Source organism: Capricornis sumatraensis, chromosome 3 (genome assembly GCF_032405125.1).
Source record: "Capricornis sumatraensis isolate serow.1 chromosome 3, serow.2, whole genome shotgun sequence".
In the NCBI taxonomy this organism is placed as follows: domain Eukaryota; kingdom Metazoa; phylum Chordata; class Mammalia; order Artiodactyla; family Bovidae; genus Capricornis; species Capricornis sumatraensis.
The window spans coordinates 41,570,458-41,586,090 of NC_091071.1; the positions used below are offsets into that span (position 1 = coordinate 41,570,458).

At 55.2% G+C, this 15,633-nt stretch overlaps 1 protein-coding gene across 2 annotated transcripts in view; it reads left to right on the top strand.

The window, feature by feature from the left end:
- The first annotated feature begins 6,659 nt into the window (after positions 1–6,659).
- LMF1 (lipase maturation factor 1) overlaps positions 6,660–15,633 on the top strand; it is a 52,315-nt gene continuing 43,341 nt past the window's right edge. Inside the window, exons 1-2 of one of the 2 annotated variants that reach the window (XM_068968244.1) lie at positions 6,660–6,852; positions 12,623–12,932. In XM_068968244.1, the coding sequence (XP_068824345.1) occupies positions 6,660–6,852; positions 12,623–12,932 (503 nt within the window). Of the gene's footprint in view, positions 6,853–12,622; positions 12,933–15,633 lie in introns of those variants that run through there. The other variant, XM_068968245.1, reaches the window with a different exon arrangement.

Consider the following 15,633-nt stretch of genomic DNA (forward strand, 5'->3'; position numbering starts at 1 on the left):
CTCCCTGGGTTGGGAAGATCCCCTGGACAAGGAAAAGGCTACCCACTCCAGTATTCTGGCCTGGACAGTTCTGTGGACTGTATAGTCCATGGGGTCACAGAGTCAGACACGACTGAGCGACTTTCACTCACTCACTTGTCCAAGTTGGGCTTCCCAGGTGCTTCAGTGGGTAAAGAATCCTCCTGCCAATGCAGGAGACCCAGGAGATGCTGGTTTGATCCCTGGGTTGGAAAGATCCCCTGGAGAAGGAACTGGCAACCTACTCCAGTATTCTTGCCTGGGAAATCCCATGGACAGAGGAGCCTGGTGGACTAGTCCATGGGGTCACAGAGTCGAACCTGACTGAGCAACAGAGCACGCACTTTGTCCAAGTTGAACCGCTCAGCACCAGCCTGTGTCAGGTGAGCCTAGGGTGGGCCAGCATGGCTGGAAGTAGACGCGTCACAGAGAAAATCCCCTTTCCTAGTAAGGGGCTCCTGCTGGCCGGGCCCAAGACACCTCTGGAAGTTTTCACAGACCCACCAGTGTCCAAGGCAAGTTAAAGCACACTCTGTCACAGATTTTCTCTCAGGTGTTTGTCTTTCTGAGCACGGTGAAGGGGGTTTAGCCACTGTGTTCTCCAGGGGAAGATGCTGGGGGGTTGTGGTTCTCCTGCAGGGAGGTGGGAGGTGCTCAGACGCGGGCGAGGCAGAGCCTTGCCTCTGGGGCACCAGGCTGAGGCAGAGCCCTCGGGGCCTCCGGGTCTGGTGGGGCAGCAGCCGGCTCACCCTCTTCCTGGTGGGACGCATGCAGGATACGAGCGGCAGCCGCCTGCTCCTGTACCCGGGGCCCCAGGACTTCGAGATGGGGGCCAGCTTTGCTGCTCACACTGGTGGTCGCCGCCCAGTCACCTGGTGTCAGCTTGAGAAGGAATAGGCTCCCTGGCCAGGCATGAGTGGGGTGCCAGCCAGTCATCAGAGGAGGTAGCTGGGGGCCCGGGGGCAGATGGATCGCAGCCTCCTAACGGCTGGGCCGCTGCTCCCTCTCTGAAGCCCCTGGACACGGGGCCCTGTGCAGGCTGTGTGGAGCTGAGTGCCAAGGGGCCTGGATGTACCGACTCCGCAGGCTTTGACCATGGAACCCCTGGGCGTCCACTGGAGAATCAACCTGAGAGGTTAGAGGCGGTCTCCCGCAGCTTTCAACACTGTTGTCGAGAAACGGAGAGCCCCTGTGGCCACTGAGCAGGTCTGTGAGTTTAGGTCGGGGGTGAGTGTCATGTGTTTTGTCACTTGTTCTGCAAACACTTCCAGGGCTTCCAGGCCAGACCTGCGTTGGCGCTGGGACAGCAGATGACGCTCATGGAGTTGGCCCTGCAGAGGCTTGGCCTGCAAAGCATTCCAGGAGGTGTGGCTGGAGATGTCCCAGCCGGCCTGTGAACGGGAGTTGCAGGCTCGGCCCCGCCCGGCCTCCTGCCCTGGGGGGCTGTGGGGCTCCCCCAGGGGGCATCGGGGCCCCTTCAAGGAGGGTGCTCCCAGCCGCAGGTCCTGATGCCATCCTCTGGCCTCTAGCTCGGGCAAGTTCTGGAATTACTCTGGGCAGCACGGGGCCCGTGACACCTGTGGGAGTGACCCTGCTCCGTAGGATGCTGGGTGTGCCGCGGACAGCACACCACGTGTCTTGCGTCCTCCCTGTGAACTCTGTCACAGGAAGCTGGCTGCTCTCCGGGCACGTCGCCCGTGGGCAGGTCCACTGGGCGTCCTGCAGGAGAGCCCGTGACAGCAGTGCTGCTCGCCCCTTCCAGAAATGCAGACTCTGCTTTCACCACTGGGCGAGAGTCACAGGAAGGCACAACCAGGCAAGGGGTGGCCCTGGACACAGGTCCCCCCGCCCAGCCCTCAGCACCCCGAGGTCTGGGCCACATCAGGGGCCCTGGAGGCAGGTCCCTTCAGGAGCCAGGCAGGGAGGCGGGCGTGGAGGCCGCTATGGGGGAGGCTGTAAGGCGCCTGAGCCAGGCGGCTGGGGAGTACTGCCCACTGACAGCGACCTGTGGCTTTGAAGCTGTTTGTTATGTGGCATTACTGTAGGGTTTGGTAACTGATACAGTCCCATGGGCCAGATTCACCTATGGGGGTCCTGATTGCGACCTTGAAGGTTTCCAAGACTTTTTCCCATTCAGAATGTGATTCCACAAGAAGAGCTTAACTGTCTGTTCTCTTCCCTCCAGGGCTGTACAGCCAGAGAGGGTAATTTTCTGCCCATTCTGCCTGGCAGTAGTCATGTCCCACCGCCCTGCAGGGCCGCCCAGGGCTGGGCTCCTCTAGGGGTGCAGGGTAGACTGCCCGAGCCACAGGGACAGGAGACGGCAAGCCAAGCAGAACAGCCGCCCGTGAGTCACTGTTCCAGAACCACCACAAATGGCCCGCACCTGCTCGCCCACCCCTTCCCGCACTTGCCAGCCTCACCAGGGGCTTTTGGCCGCTGGACGAAGTGGGGCTGGCGCACACTGACCACCTCCAGAAGACAGTGACAGATGTTAGCGCCAGCAGGTCCTGCCCCTCCTGTCAGCAGATGTCAAGACATGAAAAATTGGGGTAAATGAAGGGTGCACGATTAGATTCGGGTGCAAGCTGGGTTCTTGTGGGTGCCAGAGACAGCTGCAAAGGCATGTCAGGGACAGTTGCCCTGATGCAGTGGGGGCTGCCCAGCCCGGGTGCCCGGGGACAGCTGGACGAGGTGCCGACGTGGCCCACCCTCCGTGGAGCCGCCCTGCAGCTGCTGGGAGCACCGCCAGGCATGAGCCTTGCGCCCCGGCTCCAGGCCCACCCCAGGGTTCCCAGGACCCCAGCCTATCTCTAGCTGATGGCTCTTCTCAGGGGGCCCCTGTTCTCTCCTCCCCTTCTTTCTGGGCCCTTTCTGGTTCTGTCCAGGAGGGGTTGGCTCCGGATCTTCCTGCAGCCAGCCCAGAGGGCAGTCAGGCCTCTTCTCAGCACCTCTGGCCTCTCTCGTATCTTTTTGACTTATTTTCATACAGTTATTTGCTTGTAAATGTGGGTTCAGGAGCCTCTCCAGGCCCTGGCGTTGGCGAGCTCCATCAATGCTCGTGCAGGCGTGAGCTGGGGAACCAGAGAAGGCACCTCAGAGCGCCATCCAGCACCAGGCCCATGGCCTGTGGCTCATGGTTGCAGAAAAAGGTTTGTTTCTGAGTGGGTCACAATAATATCTAATATAGTTTTACAACTGTTAGCCACTCCCAATACTTTGGCCACCTGATGTGAAGAGCCAGCTCATTGGAAAAGACCCTGACGCTGGGAAAGATTGAAGGCAGGAAGAGAAGGAGACAACAGAAGATGAGATGGTTGGATGGCATCACCGACTCAATGGACATGAGTTTGAGCAAGCTCTGGGAGTTGGTGATGGACAGGCCTGGTGTGCTACAGTCCATGGGGTCACCAAGAGACTGAGTGACTCAGTAACAACAATATAGATCAAGATATAAGTTTAGTATAAATGACAAGACCTATTGTGACTGGTAAAGCAGTGCCTTTTTAATTGATTCTGAAACTAGGACCAGAGCAGTTTTTTTTTTTTTTTTTTTTTGTGAAACCCACATAGTGTAGAAGTAAGTATGTTTAGGCGTACAATTCAGTAGCATATTGTACACTCGCCATGTTCTGCACCACCTCTCTATAGAATGTTTCCCTCATCCCACAAGGAAACCCTGCCCCTGTGAGCAGTCTCACCCCCCACACCACTCCCTGGGAGCCCCTGGTCCACTTACTTTCTCTGTGGATGGACTTCCTCTGGGCGTTTCATATGAATGGTCTCATATAATACGTAGCTTTATGTGTCTGAATTCTCTCACTGCACATATTTTCAGGGTACGTCTATGTTGTACACCAGTACCTATCTCTTGTTTTATGGCTGAATAATACACCAGTGCACATTTTATTAAATTCAGGTTGAAACAGGTGAGAACTTGACTCTGGCTGGCCTTTCTACGGCCAGGTCCTGCTCGACAGCATTCATTCCCATGGAGATTCTAGACTCTCAGATGGACTGGACCTCTATGGTCAGCTCAGGAAGGAGGACCCTGGAGGGGACATGAGAACATGAGCTCCAAGAAGAACTCTCTGGTGGCCTCGCCCACCCTGGGCAGACCCGAGGAGGGAGCCCAGAGCCCCGGGAGCTGGAGGCTGGACAAGGGGCCCTTTTCTGCTCTGCACAATGTCCCATTGTGCCCTTCTGGGGGCGGGGGGACAATGCAGCGCCGGCCAGGGTAGGCTGAGGACAAAGAGCCCTTTGTGGTTCCATCCCCACCTGAAAGGCAGCGCCTGGGGTTCCACCTGACAGCAGCGTGGCCCTCCTCGACCCCGGCCCCTGCGCTACTCCCACCGCTCAGAGCACTCGGCGAGGACCCAGGGACGCTGGACTCTCCCCCGCTCTCCCCAGATGGCTGCGTGGGCTCATCGCCCACTGCGGGGGGTGACAAGGCAGGATGGGGGAAGTGCTGTGTGTGGGTTCCTGTGGAAGGACCTGGAAGCAGGGCCTGACCAGGTCCTCGGGCACGTGCTTCCCTGCTGGGGGCTCTCCAGCTTGCGGGTGACTACACCTCTGTCGGAACTCTTAGAGGTGCTACTCTACAGACGAGGTCTGAAGGCTTTTCATGGGAAAGAAAAGGGAGCCTTTTAAAAGAGACACACACTGTAAGACGCACGTGTGTACAGATGCTCAGCCATCCAGCTGTGTCCAGCTCTTTGCAACTCCGTGGGCTGTGGCTCCTCTGTCTGTAGAATTCTCCAGGCACGAACACTGGAGTGGGTAGCCATCTCCTTCTCCAGGACATCTTCCCAAGCCAGGGATTTTGAACCCGAGTCTCCTGCATTGCATGTGGGTTCTTTATCACTGAGCCACCAGGGAAGCCCAGTTCAGCTCAGTCGCTCAAAATGCTATCGACACCAACAGTGGAGGCTGGGGCGGGGGGTCCAGAAGTTGCTCATCAAGCGTATCTGGGAGAGCCTCTGTTCAGAGGCAGCCCCTCTCCTCATGGAGTCCACACGACGGGTGGTGAAGATAGAATTAAACAAGCCAGAAAAACTGGTCATTTGACCACATAACTATTGGTAACACACCAAACACTAGGAATAAGACATAAAAAACCCAGAATGAGCATTTGTAACATACATAGAAGAAGAGGATCTTTCTTGACAAAATTCACCACACTCATCTGGGCATGTGTGGGGGGCATTTCACATGGTATGACTAGGTGGTTCTCCCCCCCTGGCTAGACTGTGAATTCTTTCAAGATCAAGACCTGTTTCATATTTACCTTTGAATTCTCAGTGAGCAACACAAAACTGCATATGCTCAGGGAATAATTAGTTACAATGAGAGCTATACCTCATGGACTGTGATCTGTTTATAAATTGAGAACACTGTTCTACTTCCACTTTGGAATGGAAAGATAGTCTAAAATAAAATCTCAAGCAATATGTGTGTATGTGTTAGTCCCTCTTTGTGACCCCATGGACTGTAGCCTGCCAGGTTCCTCTGTCCATGGAATTCTCCAGGCAAGAATACTGGAGTGGGTTGCCATTCTCTTCTCCAGAGCACCTTTCCAACCCAGGGATCAAACCCAGGCCTCCTGCATTGCAGGCAGATTCTTTACCATCTGGGCCACCAGGGAAGCCCTAAAGAGGATCTTTAATACATAAAGAGCTCTAACAAGTGAATAAAAAAAACCCACACCTGTCTCAATCATTTCCTTTCAAGTGCTCCACAGTTTACCCAGTAACCCCAAAGGCTCTACCCCTGCCCTTTCGCACACCTCTTGTTTGCTCTGAGGAATGCCTGCGACTCCACCTGCTCAGAGGCACCTCTCCTGTGTCCTCAGAAGGTAGCATTGCTGGTGTCCTTGCTGGGGTGATGCTTGGGTCATTCGCTGGTCAGTAAGTTCTTCCCTCCTCTGAATCCTCAGCCCACCACTGTCCCCTGTGGCTGGAGGGCCAGTAGGAGCACTGACTGTCTAAGGGGGCTTTGCTGTCCAGTTCAGAGCTGTGGGCTTGGGGCCGGGGGGAGGGCAAGGAAGCTGGAGGGTCTGAGATTATTAGGGTCAGCCGCAGCCCACACTGTCCCTCACTAGCTGTGTCAGGGTCCCCCCAGCGCCCTCCTCAGACGGCAGAGATGGCGCGCTGGGCAGGAGACGCCTGTGCCGCACCTGTACACACCCCTGGAGCCCTTGGGCGAAGCAGCTGCTCCAGTCGTCCGCACACAGCCAGGGCCCGCGGCGGGAGCGCAGGACCCACCGGCGGCCTCCGATGCCCACATCTCAGCCACTGAGGACGCGGACCAGGCCTGCGGTCAGATTCGTGCTTTCCAATCACCTTTTCCACGTTGCATTTCTGCTTCTGAAGTGCCTTTCTGCCCTCTCTACCGTAAGGGTCCCGGAGGGCGGGCGCCTAGGCAGGGGACTGCCCAGGAGGCCCCTGCAACGGTGGCCGAGGCAGTGAATGAACAGGCGGGTGGCGGGGGTGGTGCGCAGCTCTCCAGGCTCCCACGCGCTCACGCTGCGGGGCCTGGGGGAGCGCGCTGCAACGGGTCAGGAGCTCGCCCCCGGCCGGCGAGCCTGGCCTCAGGTGTGGGCGGGGCCTCGCGGCGGGGCGTGACTCGCGGCGCCCCCGCGCATGCGCCATGCTGGCCCAGCGATGGCGGCGCCCAGGGAGTCGCTGAGGAGACGCAAGGCTGGGGCTGGGGACCCGGAGCCCGAGGCTTCGGCGGGGCAGGGGCGCGACCTCAAGGGCCGCCCGGCCCGCCTCCGCGCGGGCACTTTCTGGCTGACCAGGATCGTGCTCCTGAGGGCCCTCGCTTTCGTTTATTGTGAGTCCGCGGGGCCAGGCCCCTAGTGTGGCCCCTGCGCGCGCGCCCCCTCCGCCACTCCCAGGGCGCCCCCGAGGCATGTTCGCGGCCGAGCCACCGGGTCCCCCTGCCGATCCCGCGCTGACCAGAGCCGAGGCGGTGACTGCGGCCCCGCAGCTTTGGTGCCGGGGCAGCAAGTGTGGACTCACCTGCAGGGCGCGGCCCGAGCCGGGCGGGAGCAGGTGGAGAGCCGCGCGCCCCGCGCCGGCCTCGCCCACCGGGCCGCCCCCAGAGTACGGCTGGGCGCCCGGGGCCCCCCAGCGTGTGTGCGCGCCCCGCCCCGGGCCCCACACGCGGAGGGGCGCAAACCCCCGAGACCAGCAGTGGCACCCGACGCCAAACTGAGCTCGCGATCGAACGTGGCAGCGCGGGGCCGGCGGGGCTGGGGGCAGCCACCGGCAGAGTGGCCTCGGCCCGTGGGCACCGCGGTCCCAGCGGGTCCGGAGGGCGCTGGGCCCCGGGCGTCCCCGCGTGATTTCTGAGTCGCTTCCGCACACGCCTTCGAAGGGGCCGCGCGTGCTGCTCTCTGCCCAGCGACCTCTGCCAACCCGGAGTGGGCACCCGGGGCCCGGTCCGAGGCGGGGCGGGAACTCAGCCGCGACTCTCGTCTGTTCTCCAGTGATCTAAGTTACTGTAAAAAGAGGTCTTGCTGCTATGCTCTATCCTCCACGGGATTAAACAGGCATTCTAAACGTTTGAGCTGTCACTTAGGGAAAGATGAAGTCAAGACAGTGTTAATCTGCGAGCCTTTAATAGACCTTTAAACCGGCGCCGTTAACAGTGGGAAAAGCCCGCTGGCTCCTCGCACAGAGAGCACAGCTTATAGAACCAGCTCTGCCTCCAGGGAGCCTGGCTGGCTTTGAAGGAAACCGTTCTGAACCGCTGGATCAGGCAAATAATTTAAGCCTGGCGCTGAACACAGAGTGAGTTGCTTTGGCGCATGAAATTTTTCTCCACCTACCTTTTCTCACTATGTGGAGTAGTAGTGGAGTTTGTCAGCCGCCCTGAGGAACCAGTTTACCATCCTCGGGAGGAGGGTCCCTGGTTGAGATGGCTGGCAAGTAGGCAGCACCCTGGGTTGGTCTCTTCTGGAGGCTGCAGGTCTCCTGGGGACTGCCAGCAACCTCAGGATCTCTTAAGTCCCAGGAACTTCCCACAAGGCCATGGGGTCCACACCTTCCACCTGATGTTGAGTGTAACCCACCAGGAGGCTGAGTGATGGGCCTTAAGCTTCCGCACCCCCTGCACAGCTGACGGGGTTCTTAGTGCCGTTGTCCTGCGTGTCTGTGCGTCTCCCTGAGAGCTCCTGCAGTGGGGATGGTGTGTAACACCTCTGGCTTCTGTCTTCCAGGAGCGGCTCCTCCTCCATAAACTTCCCTTGACTGTTTTCAGTCTCTGTCATTGCTCTGTGCCACCGCAAGACGCTTTTCCACCTGTGTCCTCACCCCTGCACTCGGCACCCCAGCCCGTGGGTGTGACACTCAGGTCAGAGACTGCCCACCTGCGAGGCCCCTAATCTAAGCCCCAGGAACCGGGCAGCACCTCACCTTCTAGCAAAGGGAGGGCCACGCCTGTCCTGGCTCCCGGGTCACCAGTCTGCTCCTGCTGGCAGGTACACCCTGTGGCCAGCCGTGCCCCCTACAGGCAGCTCCCCCTTCTTGGCAGCCCTGTCTTAGGTCACGGCGGCCTGCAGGTACCCTGGGAAGAGCGCAGGGAGCCGGCGGGCAGCTCACCTCCTCCAGGCGCTCGATGTTGGCCTCCAGGCAGGGCGTGCAGGACCTCAGCTCACGTTCTCCTCGTCCAGCTGCTTCAGCCTGGGCACAAGAACTAGACTGGGACCCATGGAGCTGTCCCCGACCACCACACACGCCCACACAGGGGCCAGAGCTCCTCACAAGCCAGGAAGGCGTCCACACCTCAGGTGTGGGGAAGCCTCATGTTTACAGAAAAGCTGTCACCACCGAGCAAGTCCCTGGACCCCGAGCCCCTAGCGGCTTCTCGAGGCGTCTGTCACACTCACACCGGAAACACGGGCGACCAAGCCACAGCCTCGATTCAGCCTCCCCCTGGCGCCCCTTCCTGTCGGGTCTCTGCACTGCAACGCCGTCACAGCTCCTCTGTCCCCTCGGGGCTGCGGCATCTCTAGGCTTCCCTGCTCTTCGTGACCTTGGCGTTCTGAGCAGGCCTGGCCCTGTGTTTGGTGAATGCCCCTCAGGCTGGGCTCGTCTGGGGTCCTCTGGTGACTGGACAGGCTGTGGGTCTGGGGAGAGCCCTCCTGGGGGCCGGGGAGGAGCTCAGCTCCTCCACTGAATCCTCGTTTAGCTTCAGGCTCTGGCCTGAGCTGGGGGTCACAGCGGGTTGGTGATTCCCACGGGGTGCGTGTTGGGCCCATCGGGGTGTCTGCATAGACACGGGCCTGGAGTCTGCAGCCTGGGCAGGGCCAGAGGAGTTCATCCAGAACTTGGGCAGGAGTCTCACGTCTGAGCCTACCCCCACTTAAGACTCCGGTGTTTCTCTACAGAGCCCTTTGTCTTTGACCTTACATTTCATAGTTTTACTCAAAACGATTTCCAAAGTTAATTAGGCCAGCCCTCCCTCCTGCCTTCCATGCTGCCTGGCCACGTGCCTTCCATGCCGCCTGGCCACGTTGTACGTTAGCAACAGAGTTGCACTCACGTATCCTGCTCTGCACTCTAGCCTGGCATCCCCTGGGGTCCTGGCTAGGTTGTTTTGATAGTTTAGATAAGGTTCCTGTTTTGTGATGTACAGTTTTATGGGTTTTGACAGATGCATAGTCGTCCATCACCCCAGGACTGGACAGAACAGTGCCATCCCTTCAGAGTCCCCCGGGGCGTGTCACCAACTGCTCCCCACACCAGTGCCTGGCACGCTCTGACCGTGTTTGGCCCCGGGGTCCGCCTTTCCCAGGAGCCTTTGGGTCTGCTTCCTTTACTCAGCAACACGGCCTGGAGGTCCTCCCATGCTGTTGAGTGAATCAACATTCCATTGATGCTCCCTAACGCACCACAGTTTGTTTACGTATTCCAACACTGAGGGACATCTATGTTTCCAGTTTTAGCAATTATGAACACGTAGGCTTTTGTGTAAATCTAAGTTTTCAGTTCACTTGGGTGAATACCTAAGAGTATAATTGCTGGGTTCTTGGTAAATCTGTGTTTAACTTTATGAGAAACTGCCAAACTGTCCTCTAGAGTGACTGGACCGTGTGTGTCCCACCAGCAGGGAATGAGAGTTCCCCTTGTTCTGAATCCTCTGGAGCATTTGGTATTTTCAGTTTCTCGGATTTTGGCTGTTATGATAGGTGTGTGATGATATTGCATTGTGGTTTTAATTGGCGTTTCCCCAACAACAAATGATATTGAGCATCTTTTCATGTGTTTATTTGCCATCTGTGGATCCTCTGTGTGAAGCAGATGACTTTCAGCATCTGCTCAGATCTTCTGCCCTTTGAAAACCTGGGTTGTCTGTTTGCTTGTTGAGTTTTAATGGTGCTTTGAGTATTCTGGATGCAAGTCTTTCATCAGATATGTGAGCTACAGATACGTTTCCTAATCTGCAACTCGTCTTTTCATTCTTTTAAAAATATCTTGTACAGAGTAAAACTTTCTCAGTTGGTAGAGTTTACTGGCTTTTTCTTTCATGGATCATGGTTTGATTGTTCTTATCTAAAAACTTATTGCCAAACCCAAGTCACGTCCATTTTCTTCTATATTTTCTTTTGGAAGTTCTATACTATTATGTTTTACACTTAAGTCTCTGGTCCTTTTTGAATACATTTTTGTATAAGATGTGAGTTATATATCAAGGTTCTTTTTTTTTTGCATGTGATGGCCAGTTATTCCAGCACCACGTATTGGAAAGACTGTCTTTCTCCATTAAGCTATCTTTGCATCCTTTGGGTAGGTCTACTTCTGGGCTCTATACTCTCCTCCATTGATTTATATGTCTATACTTTGGCTAATACCACACTGTCTTGATGACCGTAGCTCTGTAGTAAGTCTTGAAGTTGAGTAAAATAAGGCCTTGAACTTTGTTCATTATCAGAATTATTTTGACTATTCCAGTTCCTTTACTTTTACAGACACATTTTAGAATCAGCTCATCAGTGTCTGCGAGAACTTTACTGGATGTTTTGATTGAGATTGCATTGAATCTTTAGATCAGATTGGGGAGAAATGACTTTTTAATAATGCTGACTCCTCCAGTTCATGAACGCAATGAATCTTTGTACTTATTTTGATCTCCTTAGACTTCTTTCATTATGTTTTGTAGTTTTCCACATACAGATTCTGTGTATATTTTGTCAGTGTTTTTAGTCTAGACCCTGTGTTTGGTGGCTGTTGTGATTTTTTAAAAATTCAGATTACAGTAGTTCGTCGTTGGTGTGTAGTAATACAGCTGACTTCTGTTTGTCAGTCTTGTATTCTGTGACTTTCATAAACTCACTTATCAGTGCTATGAGGGCTTTTTTTCCTTCTTTTCAATTTTGGTTGATTTGGGGGGATTTTCTACAGAGGCAGTCTATTAACAGAAACAGTTCCCTTCCTTCCTTTCTGATCTATATAACTCTTATTTTTTATACTTGCCTCATTGCCCTGGCTAGAATTTCCTATGGAGTGTTAATAGGAGTAATGACAGAAGAGATAGTCTTGCTTTGTTTCAAGGCTTCAGGGAAAAGTATTGCCATTAATCTCTAAGTATGAACTTGGGTGTAGGTTTTCTGTAGCCACCATTTACAGACTGATGAAGTAGCCTTCCATTCCTAGTTTGCTAAAAAAAAATTTTATCATGAATGAATAAATTCTTTCGTGTACTTTGTTGTGTGTCTATTGATGCTATCATATGGTTTTCTTATTTAGCTTGTTAGTATGGTGATTACATTGGTTGTTCTTTGAGAGTTGAACCAGCCTTGCATTTCTGAGATGAAATTGGTTGGTTATGATGTATTATCTTTATTTCTTCCTTTGTGAGTTTTGGTAGTTTATGTATTTCAAGTAATTGGTCTGTTTCATCTAAGTCATCAAATTTATGATCTAAGATTTGTAGTGCTCCTGTATTATCTTTTTGTCTGTGAAATCTCTAGCAGTGTCCCTTTTTTCATCCCTGATATTGGTGTCTTCTCTCCTTTTCTTGGTTATTCTGACTAGACTTCTATCAATTATATTCTTCTTATCGAAAAACGATAAAATTTTGATGGTTTGATTTTCTTTTTCCTGTTCTCGATTTCATTGAAGTCACCTCTTTTTTAAAATGTCTTTTCTGATGTTTGTTTTCTGTGTAATCTCTTTTTTCTGATTTCTTAAAGTAGAAGCTTAGATTTGAGGCCTTTCTACGTTTCCGACGTGTATTATTGTAAATTTTCTTTAAGCAAAGTTCATCCTGGGATGGTTACCTAACCGTTTCATGCAGCCAGTTACATCTTTCATATGGATGCGTGCGTGTCGGATATGCACATATACATCGTGTACAAGCAGGAGCAGCGCACACAGGCATGTGCACATATACCTGTGCCCTGTGACTTTCCGGGTCGGGTCTTCAACCCTCTCCCTAGACTTGTGAAACACCCAGACTCCTCGAGTCCACACTTTGATTCTAAACTGCTGCTCAGACCCTGCCCAGTCTCCTCCCGTGGCCAAGCCCTGCACGTCCAGGAAGCGTCCGCAAACGGCTGTGCTCCTGCTCACACTGCTCCGTCTTCTCTTCCTTCCAGTTGTGGCATTCTTGGTGGCCTTCCATCAGAACAAGCAGCTGATTGGAGACAGGGGACTGCTGCCGTGCAGGACGTACCTGCAGAGCGTGCAGCGGCACTTCGGGGGGCAAGTCAGCTGGGACGCCCTGAGCTACGCCCCCACCGTCCTCTGGCTGCTGGACTGGTCTCATATGGATGCCAACCTGGACGCCCTGGCTCTCCTTGGGCTGGGCATCTCCTCGTTCATCCTGGTCTCCGGCTGCGCCAATATGGTCCTCATGGCTGCCCTCTGGGTCCTCTACATGTCCCTGGTCAACGTGGGACAGATCTGGTAAGAGGGTGGATGGGGCACCTGGGAGGCAGGCATGGTGACTTGGGGCCCCAGGGGCGTTATGCTGAGCCTAGCAAGGCCTCCTGGCGCCAGGAACGAGTGAGCAAACTCTCTTCTTATATGAGTTCAGAAAAGACCACCTGTTTTCTGAGGCTGTGGGGGCACTGTTGATCGCATTCAGCCCAAACCCAGGAGCCTCCTGCTTCGGGAGTAACTCTGATTCTGTTGGGAGTATCATGGCCGCACCTGAGACCATGTTGCCCGCCTCCTGTGCTGGGGGACTGTGTGATGGGGGGAGTTGAGTGTCCTGGGTATCAGGGACACTGAAGAGACACAGAGCCAGAGCTCAGGGACTTCTGCTGTGTAAAACACGAGTGACTCACAGGGACTGACCGGCCCAGTGCTGTCCTGCTCAGATGCATGGGAAGCCTGAGTTGTCCCTTTGGCCCCAGGCTTCTCAGTTAGTGTCAGCTCCCCCAGAGGCTGGGTTTCTGGTTCTGTTGTCTGTGCTTGGCTGTGGCAGGAATCCTGAAGGGCTTCTTTGTTGTGCTTAAGGCGGCGTGTGGCCACCCTCCCCGCTCCCCATCTTCCCGGCCCCCACAAGGAAGAAAGGATTATCTCTGGAAACTTGGAGCGAGGTTGGGCGCTCCGGGAGTCCCTTCCTACAGAGGAAGCCGCCTTGGCACTCGCCTCTGGCAGAAGGGACGAAGGATCGGCTTCAAAGGGCTGGGAGCTGGTGCCCGAGGGCCGCAGAGGTGCGGAGGGACCCCTGCATCGTGGCCGCTAAGGAGAAAAACTTTATCTTGGCCTGAGATGCCAAGACATCCAGGCTCTCCTGCCTGCAGCCCCGGTGTAGATGGATTTGATGTGGAGAAGTGGATTTGATGCTATGGTTTTTTGAGGTCTGGGCAGCAGCACAGTGCCATCCCCACCGCATGGCTGTGCAGTGGGGCCCTGTCCCCATGGGGACACCCCACGGCCTTGCGGGAATGGTGGCTCCCTACTGCCCGTGGTCATCGGACGTGGCATGAGCCTTCTCTGCTCCCGCCGACGGCGCTGGACCTGGCCTTCTGTGCCAAGGTGACTCCTGTGTTCCTCGGCCTGGGGAGGAGGGGCCTCCACCCACTGGCTACGTGGCCAGGCTGCTGCTTTAGCTCCTCTGGCCTCCCCGTCCGGCGCTGCTCCTGTTCAGCTGTCTACAGGGGCGCTCACAGGCTTAGCCTGAAAGAACCCACTTTGTTAGAAATTCCCGTCCACCTGCTTCCCGAGTGGAGAAGTGCTCCTCTGCACAGGCAGGAAGTGGGAAAGTTATGCAGATTCAACGCGGCCCCCCCTCGCCCCCTGCCACCAGCCAGGGGAGAGCAGATAAAATATTTATCCCTGATGCCCTCCTACAAAGTGAAACATCGCCGGGAACCCGGTTCAGTGTTCCAGTCACCTGGTGCAAAGGCCTCTGGGTGACTTGAGGCCAAGGGCTGCATACACAGAAGTGGGGTTGGGGGGCTCCCCCTCCTCAGTTCTCTGCCTTCCTTCCCTTGGAGATGAGTGGTCAGTGGCCTGTGGGCCACCTTCGGTGGCAGTGGCAGTGTTGTCTCTAGCAGACAGTTGGAGGTGAGGCGCTAACACAAACCATTTGGGAGCAAAATCGGAATCTCTTAGAATAGGGTGCACCTGAGTTTCTTTAAAAACCAGAACAATAGACCATCCCCCAAACTCGTTCTGTGAATGGCCACCTCTTCTAACATAAGTTCCAGCTGTTAAAAATACAGTAAAAGCTGTAAAAGTCTAATGAATACCTTTTATCTTTTCACGTAATTAGATGTAACTCCCTATATTTAAAAACCTTGTATCAGGCAGCCTTGAGATTTAAAATTCAGAATAGGTGCAGTTACGAGAAGGCGTTTCCTAGCGCCCTCAGCAGAGGCCTGTCATCAAATCCACAGAGGGATGCTCTCGCGGCCCAGCTGTGGGCGGGGTCCGGGCCGGCCAGCGGCCCTGTCAGCTCCCAGGCTCCTCCAGCTGGTTCTGAGGGACACCGGTAGCATCCACTCCGTGAGGTTCGGACAGTCAGCCCCTTCCTCTCCTCTGCTCACCAGTGTCACTTATTGGGAGAACTTACTTCTTCCATCAGGCAGCGTGTGACTGGCTGTTGTAAAGGGTTTACTGTGGAAACTCAGGCTCCTGCTCAGCAGAGAGCTCAAGCCGTTTCCTGTCTTCCTCCTCCAAGCGGTGTTCCCTGTGGGAAGCCCGCCTCTCTCAGGCTGGATGGAGGAGCACCCCAACTCCGTGAGGAAGGGCCCCTGGCCTCACTGCGTGCCTGGTTGCCAGGCTGATGGGGTCTGTGTCCTACCTTCTCTGGGGGAAGGTGCCTGGTGTAGGAAGCAGGCGCTTGGGATCCCCTCGGACCTGCCCTCCCCTTATTGGGGGCTTGCAAATCTCGGACTCCCTGTCCTTTCACGTGTCAGTACTTCATCGAACAAATGTTTGTCTTAAAGCATCTCTATTTACATACCACGAAGTGTAACTATTTAACTTGTGCAAGAATAGCCACCATCTACCTCTAAAACGTTTCCTCAGCCTGCGTCCCCACTCACCCTCGGCACCGCTCTCTGTGTCCTGTCTGTGCCTCACACGGCTGGGGACACCTGTGGCCTCCGCATCCAGCTGCCACCACCGAACAGGCGTGTGGCTTATCCGTGGT